The 19,556-nt window shown below is 38.6% G+C and overlaps 2 protein-coding genes and 1 pseudogene across 6 annotated transcripts in view; 1 reads left to right on the top strand and 2 right to left on the bottom strand.

Moving 5' to 3' along the window:
• STAU2 (staufen double-stranded RNA binding protein 2) overlaps positions 1-19,556 on the bottom strand; it is a 297,692-nt gene that overhangs the window by 255,545 nt on the left and 22,591 nt on the right. For 2 of the 5 annotated variants that reach the window (XM_040994333.1, XM_040994348.1), the window contains exon 3: positions 11,798-11,928. The exons of the other annotated variants lie outside the window; for them this stretch is intronic. In XM_040994333.1, the coding sequence (XP_040850267.1) occupies positions 11,798-11,911 (114 nt within the window). In that variant the 5' untranslated portion in view covers positions 11,912-11,928. The remainder of the gene's footprint in view (positions 1-11,797; positions 11,929-19,556) is intronic. 5 annotated transcript variants of the gene reach the window in all.
• On the top strand, positions 7,883-8,038 carry LOC121165662 (60S ribosomal protein L39-like). The gene has a single exon (XM_040994379.1). It carries the CDS (start codon positions 7,883-7,885, stop codon positions 8,036-8,038), a length of 156 nt encoding a protein of 51 aa, XP_040850313.1.
• On the bottom strand, positions 15,253-18,980 carry LOC121164659 (annotated as a pseudogene).

Genomic DNA, 19,556 nt, shown 5'->3' with positions numbered 1-19,556 from the left:
TAACATCACAACATAAGTAATACAGATCACATATGCTTAAAAACAGAAATACAGGGTCACAGCAGGCTAATCATCCACCTACAAGCACCGGGATCTCAAATGGGCTCCAGTTTGTATTCTGGCTGCTTCACTTCCCACCCAGTTCTCTGCTTATGGTCTGTAAAAGCAGGTTTGTATGGCTCAAGTCCTTAGGTCCCTGTACGCATACAACACATCCAGAAGAAGCTCGTGGTTCCCAGCTTCAGAGCGGCTCAGCTCCGGCTGTTGCAGCCATTTGCGGAGCAAACCAGTGGATGGGAGATCTCTCTGTTTCTCCCTTTCTCTCTGTATAACCTGCCTTTCAAAAAACGAGTAAATTTAAAAACTAAAACAGAGAAATATCCACTATGAACAATAGACTTCAAGATTTCTGGTGGCATCAGAAAAGCACATTAAATTAATTCTTGCATGTCTCCAAACTTGACCTATTTAAACTATTAATAAATCTATCGTCCATTACATATTTCCACAATTTCAAGATATAAAACATCATCTCTCCATACCATCTCCTCCAAATCAGTTCACACTCCAAAGCAATCTATCAATTATTCTTAAAAGTCCAGGTTCAAAATCTTAATAGCCTATTTACCCTTGCCTAAACACTCAAATGTCAAAACTTCTCTTTGCAATTTCTACTGTCACCACCTTAATCCTAGACCCAGCTTTACCTCCTGTGTTCTAATCCCCCTACTCCTTAATCATCTAGATGTCACCATCTTCCCAGTCTTAAAGCCAACACCTATTGGTCTTTCTGGTCTCATTCACATCTCTCTCTACTTCCTCTGGTATTCAATTATCAAACATTTCATTCAACTTCAATAGAGTTGAGAACTTTAAAATTACAGCTAGTAAATTAGAAGATTGGGAGACTCAGACTTGAGACTAGCATCTGAATGGGGGCAGTCCTGTGGGAATGCATAGTTATTATCATAAATGAGTTACATAGGATAGTTGCTATACTCTAAGAGTCAGCTAATGAGGGAAACTCTCACATACTTAGGATCACTTCATCTTCTGTGAAGTGTTGAGAGTACAGAAAAACAAGTTTTGTTTTGTTTACCATCCTAAGGCAGTTTCCTTAATATCAGGCTTTCCCCTAATCAAGCTTTCTCAGCTCTGTCAACATGAACATTCTGTAAAACACAGATGTCTCCAGATCAGTCATCTGGCTTTCTATGACTTCTCTTAAGGCGTCCACTGTAACACAATGTTTAGTATTATCAAGAGGAAAGTCTGGAGACAATGAATTACAGGTCTCCCATGTACTATGTACAACACTGGAAATTGATTGTTCTGTTTTCTTCTTTAGTGGAAAAGTACTAATAAAAACACATAAGATGATTGTGAAAATGAAAACAAAACAATGGGGCTGGCGTTGTGGCATAGTGTGTTGAGCCTCCCCCTATAGTGTCAGCATCTCATATGAACCCACTTCATGTCCTGGCTGCTCCACTTTTGATCCAGTTCCCTGCTTATGGCCTGAAAGGGCAGCAAAGGATGACTCAGGTCCTTGGGTCCATGAACCCACAAGGGAAACTCAGGGAAGGCTCCATGCTTCTGGCTTCGGATAGGCCCAGCTCTGGCCATTGTGGCCATTTAAGGGAAGAACCAGCAGATGAAAAATCTCTCTCCCCAACTCTCTTTCTCTCTGTTAATTCTATCTTTCAAATAAAGGTAAAATAAATCTTAATTTAAAAAGTGAAAACAAAATGGTGCAAATGGCATGCTACCTACCAAAAATTAAATGAGTTTCATGTTTTTCGTATTTCCAAAGTATCTCATTATTGCAAAGTGTGAAAAAACTCCAAAATCTAAAACACCCCTGGATGCTAAGAATTTTGAGTAAAGACTATACAACATGCATTTAACATAAGATAAAGCACATTTTAGAGTAAGAATTATTACTTATTATGGTGACAGTCACTGCATAAAGATTAAGGAGAAACACAGGTTCAAAATAAGTGAAGCAAAAACTTGCAGAATAAAAACAGAAAATTCAAAATCAAAGTCAGAGATTCAATCTTTACTCTCAATAATGGACACAAAATAAACAGATAATCAGAAAGAATATAATAGACCTGAACAACATTTCTACAAACATCATCTGACTAAAATGTTTAGGACACTGAAAACAAAGAGTAGAATCTACATTTGTTCTCCACTTGCCACAGAGCTTATCACAAAATAGATCATATTCTGGGCCATAAAACACACCTCGATAAATATAAAAAATTCAAATGAAACAAAGTATGTTCTCTGACCAAAACAGACTAGAATTACAAAGCAGTAACAGAATGACCTCTGGAAAATCCCAAAATATTTGGAAATAAAATACATATCTAAATAATCCCTGGTTAAATAAGTTATCGAGAACTTATTGTTAAATAAGTTAACTATTTAACTTATTTAAATAAGAAATCAACAGGGCAGTCAGCAGACACTCTGACAGTGCAGGTCAAAGTGCCAGCTGGGATGCCTACACCCCACACCAGAGTAGCCAGTTTGAATCCCGACAACACAAGAGGAAAACACTGAATGAAACAAAAGTCTAGCTTAAAACAAAGACCAATAGAATTGATAAACTAAAAGCCAGATTGACTATGGAAAAAAGGATAAATTACTGAAGTAAAGAATAACAACAAAAAGATGACATAACTAAATAATCTGCAAATATTTTTAACAAGTTTGTATCAATAAACCGAGCAACTTAAATTCCTTGAAAGAGACAACTATGAAAGACAAATGCCTTGAAGGAGATAAATTCAAGAATCAGATGTCCTACTCATGCTGAACAATCTCAACAAAGGACAAACAGGAAAGAATTTGCTTGATCGAATAAAAGCTAACAAAAAGTCTTCATCCAACATCACAATGCAGAAAAACTGAAGAGGTTTCCAGCAAATCAGAACTAACACAGAAATGACTACTCTTGCATTTTACCCAATACGACAGTGTAGGAAAGAAAAAATCAAAAGACATCAGATTGGAAAGGAAATTTTTTAACTGTCTTTATTCAACAATGGCATCTAAAATACCAATAAAATCATTACATTCAAATAAAATTTTTATAGTAAAGAGACTGATGTATGAGTTTAGCAAAATGCAGGGGTTTAGATCAATATGCCAAAACTTAGGTACTTACTAGCAATTATCAAAAAAAAAAATTATAAATTTAATTTAGAAAACACCACAAAAAATACCACATACCAAAACACAAAGTAATGAAAAAATGTAAAATATTTGCCCATGAAAAACTACCAAATATCACTTGTAGAGGCTAAAACATATATAAATAAATTATATAATTTGTTGATAAGATGAAATACATGATTTTGCTAAGATGCTAAATTTTCCTAAATTGAACTATATACTCATGGCCCTATTACTCATAATCTTAACATGATGCTTTTATAGAAATGAGAAAGGTAACTTGAAAATCCATGTTAAATGGAAAAGACACAGAAAAGACAAATGATGCTAAGAGAGACCAAGGGCTGACACTGTAAAAATTAAAAAGCTAGTAACTAAGTGGTATATTAGCATAGACAGAAAAATGGGTCAGGGGCCTTTACTGTGGCACAGTGTGTTGAGCTGCCATGTATACTGCTGGCAAACCATATGAAGGCCAGCTGGAGTCCCATCTGCCCCACTTTAAATCCCATTCCATCATAACACACCTTAGAAGGTAATGGCCAAGTACTTGGGACCCCACCACCCACAGCAGAAACCAGGGTGGAGTTCCAGGTTCCCAAATTCAGTCTGGCCCTGTCTCAGCCATTTGGGTAGTAAACTAGAAGATGGAAGATCTTTCTCTGGTTCTTCCTCTCTCTCTGTAACTCTGACTTTCCAAATAAAATAACATATTTATATTTATATAATAATAATATATTTTTAAAGGCAAATGAAAATGCAGAACAAATGTTACATTAATCACTTTAAGAATGACAATTATCAGTTGCCATACACCGTTCAGATTCTGTGACACCCAAGGCAGCAAAGAGGAAAACAGGAAGTGTGTAAACACAGGTCACCACACTCCATCAAGGAATGCAGAATATGAGAAATCATTCATCATCCTGAAGATATTAGCTTCTGTCCACAGTTCCTCAAATCTTGGTGCATTTCTCAACTTTAAAAATATCCCCATATCTGGACTTCCTTCAAGACAAATTAAATTTCTTGGAGGAATATTCAACCATAAGTGTTTTTTTAGGTCTAATTATTTTATTTTGTTTGGTTTTTTTTTTTTTTTTTTTTTAGATTTTTCTTTTTTTTATTGCAAAGTCAGATATACAGAGAGGAGGAGAGACAAAGAGGAAGATTTTCCGTCTGATGATTCACTCCCCAAGTGAGCAGAACGGCCAGTGCTGTGCCGATCCAGAGCCAGGAGCCAGGAACTTCCTTCAGATGTCCCACACAGGTGCAGGGTCCTTAGGCTCTGGGCTGTCCTCGACTGCCCTCCCAAGCCACAAGCAAGAAGCTAGATGGGAAGTGGAGCTGCCAGGATTAGAATCAGCGCCCATATGGGATCCCAGCGCGTTCAAGGCAAGGACTTAAGCCGCTAGGCCACCACGCCGGGCCCATAATTATTTTTATTTTGAAAGGCAGATTTGCAGGAAGAAGAGACAGAAAGAAAGATCTATCTGCTAATTCACCCCAATAGGCTGCAACAAATGAACCTGGTGCAGATCCAAAGCCAGGAGCCCCTTCCAGGTGTCCCAAGTGGGTGTGCAGGTCCCAAGGCTTTGGACCATCCTCAACTGCACTCTCGGGTCACAAGCAGGGAGCTGGATGGGAACTGGAGCAGCCAGGACAAACTGGCACCCATAAGGGATGCTAGCACTTAGTCAACTGAGCCACCACATCAGTTCCAAGGCTTAAGTATTTTTTAAAGTTTCATGGTGATTCTGATACACACTCAATATGAGACTTACTACTACGAGCTTATTGGGAGCAGGCAATGGAGGAGCAGGGCTTATATAAGCGTGAGGTTTTGCGTAAGTGCACACCTGAGAATCCCATAATTATAATTAATTAATGTTCCAAGAAAATTACTGAGCACTGACTAGGTTTAAATTTTTCTTACAATAGATTATCATATATTTCATTAAAATACATTTTTGTCTCACTTAAAGCCTCTGAAAGATACGCACTTTTTTCCACTAAAGGAATCCAGACTTAGATGTTAGATATTAGTCATTAATTAATATTACTTAACTATAACTATGTTTCTAGTACTCACTCTTTTAGAGTGAGCTACAGGTTAAATGGAGTACTCTATGACCAAAGTACTCAGAATACAAGTGGACAAAAGGCATCTTCAAATCTCTGCAAAACCCAAGGAAATCCTGGGACTGTCTAGGGATAAGCAATATCTGTAAGATCTACTGGAGTCCACTTTCACTGCAACAAACCTATTCAGCCATTGAAGCCTGGGCAGTGAGAAGACACAGACACCACGTTAGTTCACAAGGTCCTCCAAAACTCACAAAGGCTTCCCAAAGCATTCTAATGAAATGAAAATCCTCCTGGACTAATCCAGAATGCTTCCAGGCAATCCAGCCTTCCTTTGCCAAACAGGGTAGCATCACAGAGAAATCTAACTCTTCCTCCTAAGATTCATGCCAACAATGCTCTACCAGAATCTAAATATGTATGAGCCTTCAGGAGGCACTGGGCTGACTCTAATTGCCCTACCTAAAATACCAGAGCCAGCAGCAAGCAGCTGGTACAGCAGATAGGTTACAGCTTAGGAAGTGAGAGCCTGAGTCCCAGTTTTGCTCCCTGCTAACACAGTCTCTGGAAAGCAGGAGGTTACGCCTCAGGCAGCTGAAGGCCAGCCATATGGGAAACCTAGACCGAGTTCTGGGCTCCTGATTTCCATCTAAGGGACATCTTGGTGTATCTCTCTATTTCTGTGCCTTTCAAATAGTTAATTATCAGTTCAATATATCAAAGTCAGAAAGTCCCGGACCACAAGGTTTCTATTCCTAATGATTAGAACTTATTTCAGAGATATACAGTGCTTCTCCAAGGAAATAAAAATTCACAGAACTCTCCAGAATTGGAACTCTTTCAATGAGTCTTAGAAATACATGCTTTCTCTTGCTTATAATTTATAGTTTAGGCCAAAACCTTAAAAGCAAAAAATGAAACAATATTTCTTCAACAGAAAAAGCAACAGAAAAAAATCTATTCTTCTAACATACATATCTATTTCTTCCAAGTATATCCTAGTGTTCAGATTTCTATTTATTCTTGACTATACAGTGTTATAATTTTAGTCTACAGAATAATATCAAGAAAATTTTAAAGGAAGAACCACTAATAATCTAAAATAACCAAAATTCTCACTGCCAATGCAGCATTCTTCTTCAATAGTAATGATTTGATACATTCTCATAAATAAAGAAAATGTTATCAAAACAGAATAAAGTGGAATCTCCAACCAAATTATTGTAATGGAGGCATACTACTAAAACACACTTTTAAGAATAGAAAAAGAGCAATAAAATCAAAATTTTTTCTTAAAGCTATCTTCCACTAACAGATTTGGAACAATAAAAAAAGACTAATTGAACAATGTACTTGCTTCACATGAAAATTTTCCATGTGTAGATTTTAATACATTCCTAAAAAATAAATTTTATTATTTTTCAAGTGAAACATTTAATATTTATCTATCCCCTTCAAAGCAGAAATAAGCAAACTTTCTTTTTGACTTTTAGAAAAGTTCATTCATTGATATTTCCACACAGAAGGAACTCAATTTTTCATCCATTCATTTAACAAATACTGAGTGACTACCATGTGCCCCCTTCTAGATCTAGAAACATAGCAATACACTAAAATAAAGCACTGCCCTCACACAGTGATGTTACAATTTAAGGAGATAATCAATAAATTGAAAAAAAAAAAAAGGCATGTGCTTGACAGGTCAGGTACTCAGAAATGTCTACTGGATTGTCAAGTAGCAATAATTAGCAAACAGATGCAAAATTGCAAAGGAAAGGGCTTTGAGCTGGAGACCCACTTGAGCACTGTCAGCATACAGGTGTTGGCTACAAAATCAGACTGTATAAAATTACTAAGGCAGTAAAGCAAGAGTGAGAAGGGCCAGTATTATGATACAACAGGTTAAGCTAATGCTTATGACACCAGCATTCTACATTGCAGTGCTGTTTCTGGCTGTTCCACTTCTGATCCAACTGCCTGGGAATGCAGTGGATATGGTCCAAGCACTTGGAACTCTGCCACCCATGTGGGAAATACAAGACAGAATTGCTAACTCCTAGTTTCAGCCTGGCCCAGACCTGGCTGTCACAGCCATGTGGGGAGTGACAGCAGAAAGAGGATGTGTGAGTGCCTCTCTCTCTTTCTCTCTCTTCCCATTTCACCCTCTCTCCACTGTGCAAATTATTAAGTAAATAATTAAGTAAACAAATGTATCTTTACAAAAAAGAGAAAATGAGAAGTCCATGATCTGAACACTGTGATCCTACAGTATTAAAAAGGCTAGGAGCCGGCACCATTGTGCTGTAGTCTAAGCCTCTGCCTATGACACCGACATCTTATAGGAACACCAGTTCAAGTCCCAGCTGCTTCATTTCCACTCCAGTGCCCTGCGTATGACCTGGGAAAACCAAGCTCCTGGCTCCTGGCTTCAGTTCAGATCAGCCCCAGTCACTGCAGCCATTTGGGGAGTAAGCCAGCAGACAGAACACCTCTGTGTCTCCTTCTCTCTGTAATTCTGCCTTTCAAATAATATATATATATATATTAAAAAAAATAAGTTTCTCCTTCACTCTGCCATCATGGTGAGTGTCCCCAAGTCTTCCTTGCCATGTCTTCTCACAAGACCTTCAGCATTAAGAAATTCCTGGCCAAAAAACAAAAACAAAATCATCCCATCCCCCAAAAGGTTCAAATGAAGATTGGTAATAAGATCAGGTATAACTCCAAGAGGAGACAATGGAGAAGAACCAAGCTGGGTCTGTGAGAAACTGCACTTCAACATATGGAACACATATTCTGTGCTGTATCAATGTCACTGTCTTCTTGACAATATCAAGCTGAAGATACCACCATCGTCTGGACAGCCAGACAGGTTTGACTGGGGCTGTGGCTAGTAGATTGGTCCAGTAATAAATATCTGAGGCCTTCTGAAATAAATAATAAAAGAAAAGGCCTGAGAGACTAAGAGAAAGAAAAAAATCAAAGAAAAATTTGAAATGTGGACAGATCACTTAAAAGTAGACATCACAGTGTCCTATACCAAATGCAGCTGACCAGCCAAGTCACATTAGAACTGGAAAGTGAATGAGACATGTATAAGGAAGTCACTGTGATGCTCCATTTGACTAGTATTGAATGATAAGAATGGTGAGAATAAAATCTTGACCAGATAGAGCTAGTATGCACAACTGTTTCAAGTGGTTTCGGTATATAGGAAGAGAGAAACAAAGTTACAACTGCAGGAAAAAGTGGAGTCAAGAAATCTTTTATCAAGTTGAAAAAATAGTATAACCACATGCTGATGGGAATGATCTGCTGAAAGGGAAATCAATGGCACAGAAGAGAAAATGGAATGGGGGAGGGAAGGCAGGAAAAACAAAACTGGAGAAATGGCCCTGAGCAGGTGAAATGAATTGGCCTCTATAGGCAGTTCCCTCTAATTTAGAAAGGAAATGGCTGGCTCTGTGGTACAGTGGATTATGCAGCAGCCTGTAGCACCAGAATTCCATATGAGTGTCAATTTGAGTTCCTGCTGCTCCACTTCCAATCCAGTTCCCTGCTAATGCGCCTGAGAAGACAGCAGATGACAGTCAAGGTGCTTAGACCACTGACACCCATGTGAGAATCCTGGGCTCCTGGCTTCAGCCTGGCCCAGGCCTACTCATAGATAGAGATAGAGATAGAGATAGAGATAGAGATAGAGATAGAGATAGAGATAGAGATAGAGATAGAGATAGAGATAGAGATAGAGATAGAGATAGAGATAGAGATAGAGATAGAGATAGAGATAGAGATAGAGATAGAGAGATAAAGAGAGAGATAGAGATAGAGAGAGATAGAGATATAGAGATATAGATATAGATAGATAAAGAGAGATAGAGAGAGATAGAGATATATAGAGATATAGAGATAGACATAGATATAGATATCTATATATGTATAAAACTGTTTCTGAAACATATTTTTGAAAGAAAGAAAGGAAGGAAAGAAAAAAGGTAGAGTTCAGAGTTGGTGTAAGGATTTTGTCAAGCAAGTATTTCTAACCAATAGAGGAAAGAGAACTGAGGGAACCTATATGTAAATCATACAGAATTTAGGTTGGGTAAAAAGTTTATGAGGGCTGGGAAAAAACAGAGATCAGTTACAAGGTGATATAATCAATGGATCTGCAGTACAGAGGCACTGTTGAAGTCAAACTGCTACAGTGAATGATGTGAAAGTTAGGAGTAAGTGTCAGCAAGAGATGAACATTTGAAATGAAATCATGAAGCAAGGGTCTTGGAGTCACCAGTAATGGGAAGTTTCAGAATGTGCTTACAAGAATAACTAGCTAAAGGAGAAGTTCAAGGAACTGAAATGTTCACCTATGTAGATATTGAAATCACCAAACATGAAAATGTGAGGAATGTTAAAGACAGTGAAAGTGAGCTGAGCTACGTGATGAATTTACCCAGAGGTGAGCAAATGACCACCATGAGGAATCAGGGTGATAACATCAAAGGATGTTATCTGGAGGATTATCTCAAGCAGGAAAGTTTAGAACTGTTAATGAGAAGCAGAGAAAGACAGAAACTACAGGAACCAGCAAACACAGGAGTGAAAAACCTATCTATAAATAAGCTGAATCCTGCACAAAAGTAATAGCAACATGTATCACTTTACCACAATATAGAACGGCTGCAACTGGAGACCAAGTAGAGGATCAGAGAGTTTCATAGAAGTTAGATAGGATGTGTGAGGCAAGTGATCAAAAATGAGCAAAGGCAAAAAGATTTTCAAAGCAGAAAGACACTACAAACTGGGCAGACAGATATGAAAAGAACAAAAAACATCTGAAAAATGAAACCAGCTAACAATCATTAGATACAGAATAGGTATGAAATAAAATCAGGATACATGTAGAACAAGGTAACAACTATTTTATTTGCTAGCATAAGAACAGACAGAATGAGCAAATTTAATCATTGTCGACAAACTCTTCATAAATGATTCTAATAGGGAACAAAATTTTCTTACATTGAGGAAAATACTGGAAAACAAATTTCTCAGTAACCAACTGCTTTATGAATATTAATCAACTGTTAGATAATTACTTCTATATTACACACATAAAAAATATGACTAGCATAATTTCCAATATCCACTATTTAAAATGTGTCAGGGAAAAATATGCACAACTGATACTTAAACATAGCTTTAAAATTAACTGCAATATAGGTTTCTTTGTAGCATGTATCTTGTAGGAGGGAAGTGGGGGAGAGTAAGGGGTAAGACAGAGTAGAGAGAGGAGAAAGAGAAAGGAGACTTGAGAGATGGGAGAGGGAAGAGTAGGATATAGAGAGAAAGAACTCCCATCTATTGCAGTGGCTGGGGCTGAGCCAGGCTAAAGCCTAAGAACTTAATACAGGTCTTCCAACATGTAGGACTGGAGCTCAACCACATGAACCACTATCAGTGCCTACCACACACTGCCCATCCTTTTGAGCAGTCAAAAGGCAGAGCTGAACATTAAACTCAGAGCTGATACACTGAGGGGAAATTGGCTTTATTATAGATGTTAACTCTGGACTGCACCAGGAGAAACAGCACAACCTGGACAGTGCTCAGGGATGTGATGTTGGAGAGCTACAGGGGCCTGCTGTTCATGGCTCCAGCATTGAGACCAGCATTGCAATGTGGCAAGCAAAGAAGCCTCCTACAACACTAGCATTCCATATGAGTACCTGTCACAGTCCTGGCTGCTCCACTTCCCATCCAGCTCCTCACGGTGTGCTTGGGAAGGCAGGGTAAAATAGCTCAGGTGCCTGGGCTACTGCAGCCATATGGGAGACCTGGATGAGGCTCTTGGCTCCTGGCACTATTATGGCCCAGCCCTAGCCAGTGAAGCATTTGGAGAATGAACCAGCAAATTAAAAATGTCTCTCTCTGTTTCAAATGAATTTAATTGTATGTTTTTAAAATTTTAAATATTTTCAACTGAAAAAAACAATAAACATAAATCACTTTTCCATTTAAAAGAATTTTATAAGCAATGCATAGATAACAACAATACTGATACATATAGCTTCTACAAATTTAGAATTAATTATGAATTAATTATGAATCTTAGACTTAAACATAATATTGGAAAAAATGTCTTAATAGATAACTGTTGGAATATTTGCTGTTTAATGCAAGAGCACTGTGACTAGGAGCCAAATAACGTATATTTAAGTGCTGGCACTGGCACTTATGAAGTGTTAAGTCATTTAACTTCTCTGTGCCTGCATTTTTTAATTTACAAAGTAGAAATGAAATACCTACATCTCATATGGTTTTAAGTTTTTCTTAGCATTACTACATATGAAAAAGCTTCATAAATCATAATAACCAATAAATTTTTATAGACATCAAAATATTAACACAGAGCTAAAAACCTTCAGGTTATCCACCACCCCCATTCCATAACAAAGCACAATGAACACCTGAGATGATAAGCGACAGTTTGATAAGTATGTCTCACCACCTCTCTTCATAACCTTACCTTCGAATGAGCAGGCCCGCTTTCATTCAGAAGCTTATACTGGGGTTGGACTCTATTGAAACGGGCTAACTCATTTACCAGACACATTGGAGTTTTCTCTTTGGGGTTTGCCATTTTATCTTGGAGAGAAGCTGTAAATAAAAAGGCTGTAAAGTTTTTGTGAAGAATCACTTTCAAAATGGAAGAAAAACTAGTTTTGACTTTTTAAGATGTAGTTAGATTATATATTTGGATTAAATTATTTTTATGACTTTTTTGAGAATTCATTTCATCTAATGACTTCCATTACATGCAACGAGATATGTATCACATTTTAAACAATAAATCCAGGTATTCTTTTTCCTAATTATCTAAGCTGCTCTCTACACATTCAGACATTATAATTACAGACTTAAAATAAGACTACAACTTTTAATTTCTTGTAAATTTTCCTTCCCCCTAAAAATTTTAGCCATAGGCACATGAATCTCTTAATTCTTGTCAGTATAAAGTTAACCTATCTTCCTTTTTTATTCTTCTATCTTGACATTTTCATTCTCATTGTAACAAGGCAACTTAGTCCAAAAAAGCTGTATACTTGAGAATCAAATCTTAAGTACCAGCTTTTACAAACTAACATTTTGGGTAACTCTAGATAAATTGAAAATACTTCTCTTTTTGCTTTGTTTAAAAAAAAAAGACTGAAAGTAAGTAGAAAGAGTTAACTCAACAAATGCCCCAAACCTAACACTCAGAAGTGGAACTAACATCTCCTATGCTTGTGTTTACTCTCAGTTTGAAAACAAACTAGGAAAAAAACAATACTTATATTGCATGCAAGTTAGGTTCCCTCTATCTCTTTCATAGACAACCACTACATGAATTCAGAATATAGCTTTCTAGGACATTTTTACATACATTTATATACATATGCAACATTCACAAAAAAATGCACAAGATTTGATATGTGGGATCTTTTCACATAAAGAATATTATAATAAACACTCTCTTCACAAGTTACTTTCACTCTTCATTACATTTTTTAAAGATTTGCTTTAACTTCCATCCACCTGATGCATCGCTTCTAGTTGCTATAACATTTCCATCACACTATCAGAGCAGTTTCTTTATATCTATTCATCTGTTGAAGCATTTTGATTCCATGCAATCCTTCACCCTCACAAGTAAGAATGTGCTGCCAAACAGCTCTCAAAATGATTGCCCAAACTACCTTCCCCCAGCACCCTGGAAATTACCACACCTCAAACTTGAAACATGCGATATGGTCAGATATTTTACTTTGGATAATTTGCTATCTGACATTTTTCACTAATGTTTGGAGGATAGCCTCCAATTCTAATTTGCATTTCCAAAGTACAATTGAAGGTCATCATTTTCCCGGATATTAAGGATCACTTGGGTTTGTCCTGTGAACTGCTTCTGTCCTTTTTAAAAACTATATTCCATGCAGTTCCATTATGTTTTCTCTTATGGTATGTGCTCTTCATGTCTTATTTAATAAGTCTTACATAGGTCCTAATAATTTAAAAGTATTTTAACTAAATTTACTAATGTGTATATGAAATGAGGATAAGATTCAACTTGAGGCCAGTGTGGTGGCTCAATTGGCTAATCCTCTACCTGCAAGCACCAGCATCCTATATGGGTGACAGTTTATGCTCTTACTGTTCCACAAATGATCCGGCTCCCTGCTTATGACTTGAGAAAGCAGTGGAGCACAGCTCAAGTCCTTGGATCCCTATTCCCACAAGGAAGACCCAGAGGAAACTTACAGGCATACAGGACCCACTTTAATAAAGTTGATAAATCAGAAAACAGTCATAATGCTTATTTTACAAAATGGCTGACTATATATAAATATCTATTCTTCTAGTTAATCAGGGATATTAGTATTAACCACTTGAGACAGGACTCAATGATACACCAATCCAATAACTTTAAAATTATACTAAAATTGGATAAAATATCCATAAAATGATACATGAAAACAATTTCATGTATTAAAAACTGAAGCATATGAACTTAATTTATATGTAACTTTTTAGAAAAGTTAACAGTGCAAAAAGTGAGCACAACCTACACCATTACATATGAATATTTTCAAAAGACCTAAGATCATACTTAAAGATATTCTGAAATAGGTTTTATTTCTATTTAGTTGTTGGAAAAGTAGAAACCTATATAAAAGTAAATAAAATTAACAATAATAGGGGTTGGTGCTGCAGCATATCACGTTAAGCTACATTCTTCAACATCAGCATCCTGTACAGGTGCCAGTCCTGCTCCAGCTGCTCTACTTCCAACCCAGCTCCCTGCTAATGGCCTGGGGAAAGCAGCAGAGGACAGCCTGAGTGTTTGGGTCCCTAAGAAATGTATGAGAAATCCAGATGACACTCCTAGCTGCTGCCTTCAGCCTGGCCTGGCCCATCTAGAGAGTGAACCAGCAGACGGATGGATCTGTTCCTCTCTCTCCATCACTGACTTTCAAATAAACAAATTTACATAATAATAGATTTTACAATGTTAGGCTTTGTCATTTGAGGAAAATAACTGCCACCTGTGGGTCAAGAACCTATCTGGCTACCTCCTCACTTTATGTTTATGTTAATGTTCAAAAATCTCACTTTCCTATGCAAGTAAAACAATTATATTTGCTTTCTTTTCTTTACATATCTGTTCAGACTGAATGAGATAAAAATACATTGCTAATTAAAAGCAGAAATTTATTACTATTATCATTATAAACAACTGTGAAACATACTATCATCACATATTAATAGGGACAGAGCTTCATGAAACTTTTTTGGTGACTTGAGCTTAAAAATTCTGCTAGGATAAGTTGATTTTATTCATATAAATATACTCAATATTCTGATAAAAGAAGCAGATACACACAACAGACAAACATAGTAAGTTACAATGTGGTAAAATGGTATAAAAAGGCTGTTAGAGGCATTTTAAGGAAATGGTATAAAACAGCTATTAGACACATTTTAGGGAAAAATGGGTGTTTAGTGATTACATTAGAACAGCAAAGTCAAGAAAAAATCTGAGCAAAGATGTGCAAGTAAGTCCATAAGCCAGACTCTATGATGTTTTTAAATATCTAAAATATTTTTACAATAGCTAAGCTCCAGCCATAGCTACTGCTAGTAAAGTGACAAAACAAACTACATCCAGAAATGGTCCCAGAAATTCACCTAGTCTATGTCTTCTTTTCTAAGTCATCTTTCCCCATTTATTCTCTAACCCTAACCCTCCAAGCAAAAGAAAAAGAAGTCAAAAGGGATTCCCTTGCCTTCTAGGGAAATGTGACTATCTTCCCATATCAATAATAAAACAGAACATGTAACCTCAGGTTGGACCTTAATCTAAGGCTACTCAAAATCACCAATGAACTACCCAGGCACTGAATTGTTCTGGACGATTGTATATCCATTAGGAAAACACTTAAGTTTCTATCTTACATGAAAACCACCAGGCCAAACTGTTACAGCCTAGATGGCGATGGTCTCCAAGCTCAGAGAAGCAAAATTCCAAAATAATATAAAATTGTGAAAGTTCTGTACATAAGCTAGTCAAGATTTCTCCAGCACTGATACAAAGTACACTAAGATGGCACTTTTAGAAGCAACAGCTTCAAACCCAGAGAGGGTAGTGAGAAGAGTTTTCTATGGCTAAATGTGGGGCAAACATAATTTTCTTTCTTTCAAGGCAGGAAAACAACAACATGGTCACCTCAACCTAAGTGGTACATGATCCATTCTGCAAGCTACTGAGAAGAGAGGGGGCAAAAGATTGTTCTCATACATCTTGTCATCTTAATTTGATCATTTCTGTTGGAAAAAAAAAAAAACTTGAAAAGTTGCACAAAAATATCCTACAGCTGCCAACCTAGATAGCATGGGGCTTCTGTCTTTGGCCAGCTCCTTCTGGAATCACCTTTCTGGTTTGGCCAGAGCAATGAGTTCAAATACAGCAATGAGGTTCCCCATATTGGAATCTTCCTGGGTTCTGGCTCCCACCAAGCAAGCCCATCCCTCTTTTCCTACTGTACAGAAAGGAACAGTCAGGACCTAAACCAGCACCCATATGGGGTACTGGTGCCACAGGTAGAGGCTTAGCCTAGTATGCCACAGCATCAGCCTCATACCTTCTTTCTGAAAGTACTGAAGCAGCACTCAGCCACTTCAGCCTCTGGTCCATCATTCTGATCTGCTTAACCATCTCTCAGTAACAGGACTCTGCTCTCTCAGCTCATTCCTCTGTGGGTCCCAAGTCTCCTTGGAAAATCACCAAATTACAAGCCACCTGCTCATACCTCCAATCTGCCTCTTCTGCAATGTGCTTAGCTTCTTCACCCGGAGCTCCATCTTCCCTTCATTTTGTAAGGCCCTGTTTTCTATAACCTTCATACTTCTCTCTCCCTCTCATCTGCAACACTTTCTGTTTCTTCCAACTTCTGCAGGGCAGTAGCCAGGCACTCCCGAGCACAGCCCAGCTCTTCAACCACTGGATCATATGGTTCAAGGAGGCCACCTCAGCCTTAACTTTCTCCCAGCCCTTCTCTCTTTTCTACTTTCCACTGGTGGCACTAGACCCTCTGCTGTGCATCATCCACCTGTGGCTGCAGAACCTAACTGTGCACATTACTGCCTCCACAGTGGTGATCTCGGGACTGGGCCTCACAACTGCTTCTCATGTTTCTGCTCCTGCCCCCTCTACTTGGGGCTTCAGCTGCTTCTCTATGCATAGTTGGACTGCTGCCTTTTCAACTTCTTCAACTCATCATATAGTCAACTATCATTAAGAAATGATATGTTAACAATAGCTAGGTTCTATGATGTAACCATGAATGGTGAATTAGTGAAAACTGAGCAGTTGCTCCTGGGAGAAATAAAGAGCTAGGCCCCTTTAAGTCTCTGCCCAGATTTCTGTCAACTAATCAACATGTAACCTTTATTTTATGCACATTTCTCTAACAACACCCATTATTTGTTATATATTAACAATGAACTGAAAAGTAACAGTGTTGAAGTTTCTGACAAAACACAGCTTATCTTCTTCGTGCATTTTTGCTGTAAGGCACAACAGAGTCTCTTCCTCATGCTTAGAAACAGTAGAGTACTTAAGTGATGTGCTTGAGGGCAATTTTAGACATCAAAGTAACAAGCAAAAATGTTTCAAAATGTGTTACTAAATAAGTCAAAGAAAGAGCTACCTGTTTACATTACAGAAGCTAAAACAAGCAACCCAAGTCACCAGGGTAAACACCTACTGCTCTGCTTCCGCAGTCACTCACAGGCACGCAATCCGAATGCCTGCTTTCAAACTCCGGCTGTGGGCATTTGCAACGTGGACAAGAAGAAAGACCTCTCTCTCCCTGAGTATCTTATAAATAAAATAAAAGTAACTTCTTAAAATGGAAGAAGCATCACTCATTAGCCTAAATATTAGATTTCATGGATTCCATCAGATTTTCCAATTAACCTCAGACTACTATCATAAAATGAGATATCATCCCCTTTTACTACTGTCTGCAACTGCCGTCTCTGCAAAGCTGTAACACTAGGTTTTCCCATGCTCAGATTTTCTGGGTTGCAGCTCTTTTGTACTGCACTACTTAAAAGACAGAAACAGGATGGGTATTTGACCTAGCAGTTAAGATGCCCACTGGGACAACTCAACCCATATTAGATTCCCTGGGTTTGACTTCTGCCTCAGCTTCTGATTCCAGCTTCCTACCATCGTACACCCTTGAAAAGCAGCAGGTAATGACTCACAGAGTTGGGTCTCTGCCACCTACACAGGAGATCGGGATTGAATTCCCAGCTCCCAGGTCCAGTCCTAGCCCAGACTCAGCCATGATGGACATTTGGGGAGTGAACCAGAGGACAAGAGTTTTGTCTTTTCTGTGTTCCTATCCCTCAAATACATAAAATAAATTTCAGAAAAATAAGAGATAAAATGGGCAGCTCCAGATATCCATCATTTCAAACTTTCCAAAATACCCACCCATCTTTCCTGCAAGATGATTTTACTTTGAAAATCATCTGCAGGGCCTGGCACGGTGGCGCAAGTGGTTCAGGTCCTCGCCTTGCACGCCCGGGATCCCATATGGGTGCCGGTTCTATCCCGGCAGCCCCGCTTCCCTTCCAGCTCCCTGCCTGTGGCCCGGGAAAGCAGTCAAGGACGGCCCAAAGCTTTGGGACCCTGCACCCGCGTGGGAGACCCGGAAGAGGCTCCTGGCTTCGGATCGGCATAGCATCAGCCGTTGCGCTCATTTAGGGAGTGAATCATTGGATGGAAGCTCTTTCTCTCTGTCTCTCCTCTCTGTATATCCGCCTTTCCAATAAAATAAATAAAGAAAGAAAGAAAAAAGAAAATCATCTGCAGTGTCAGCATTGTGGTGTGGTGGGTTAAGCTTCTAACTATAACACCAGCATCCCGCATGGAAAGACAATTCATGTACCAGCTGTTCCACTTCCAATCTACCTCTCCGCTAATGTTCTTAAGAAAGCAAAAGGAGACAGCTGAAACCCTTAAGTCCCAATGCCCACAAAGGACACCTGAACAGAATTTCAGGCTTTTGCATTTGATCCTTTTGTTCTTTTTTCTTTCCACATTGTTTTCTGCTGGATAATTATGTTGTACAATATCATGCTTTCTCCAGTGTTTTGTTGGTTTTTTTTTTTTTTTTTGGCTTCTTACACATAACTCTGCTTCATTATTTCAGTGGCTGCAAGTAAGTTGTATTTTAAAAAAAGATTTATCTGCTTTTATTGGAAAGTCAGATATACAGAGAGGAGGAGAGACAGAGAGAAGGATCCTCCATTTGCTGGTTCACACCCCAAGTGGTCGCAGCATCCAGAGCCAAGTCGATCTAAAGCCAGGAGCCAAGAACCTCTCTCAGGTCTCCTACACAGGTGCAGGGTCCCAACGCTTTGGGCCATCCTCTGCTGCTTTCCCAGACCACTAGCAGGGAGCTAGACAGGAAGTAGAGCAGCCAGGATACAAACAGATGCCGACATGGGATCCTAGAGCACACAAGGTGAGGACTTTGGCCACCTGACTACCACGTCAGGCCCAGGAAGGTATATTTTTAAAGATTTACTTGAAAGGAGAAAGATGAAGATTTTTCACCCTGAACTGCTCCAGGCTGAACCCAGAGCCTGGACCCCATGTTGGTCTTCCACACTGGTAGGATCCCAAGTGCTTAGGCCATCATTTGTTGCCTTCCCAAGCATATTAGCAAGAAGTTGGACCGAAAGCAGAGAAGCCAAGACTTGAACTGCAATTTAATAAGCAATGCAAGTAACCAAAGTGGCAATTTAAACCCCTGTCCCAAACTCCGCCAGTAGCATTACTAAACTGCTTCACTAACATTTGGATCTTTTTCTGTTTTAATATTTTTTTCATTGGAAAGACAGACTTACACAGAGAAAAGGAAATGCAGAGAGAAAGATCTTCCATCCATTGGCCTACTGTCCAAGTAGACGTAATGGCTGGAGCTGAGCTGAACCAAAGTCAGGAGCCAGGAGCTTCCACTGGGTTTCCCATGCGGGCACAGAGTCCCAAGCCTTTGGATCATACTCTACTACTTTTCCAGGCAACAAGCAGGGAGCTGGATAGGAAGTGGAGCAGCCAGGACACAAATCAGCACCCATATGAAGATCCAGGCTTCAAACGCGAGGATTTAGACACTGAGCAAGCATGCTGGCCTGGAGCATATGAATCTAACAGTAAAAATCCATTTGTC

This window comes from Ochotona curzoniae, unplaced genomic scaffold (assembly GCF_017591425.1).
Source record: "Ochotona curzoniae isolate NIBS_2020 unplaced genomic scaffold, NIBS_Ocur_1.0 contig_1071, whole genome shotgun sequence".
Taxonomy (NCBI): domain Eukaryota; kingdom Metazoa; phylum Chordata; class Mammalia; order Lagomorpha; family Ochotonidae; genus Ochotona; species Ochotona curzoniae.
The sequence above is the reverse complement of the archived record's forward strand: the minus strand, read 5'-3'. Positions and strand labels throughout refer to the sequence as shown.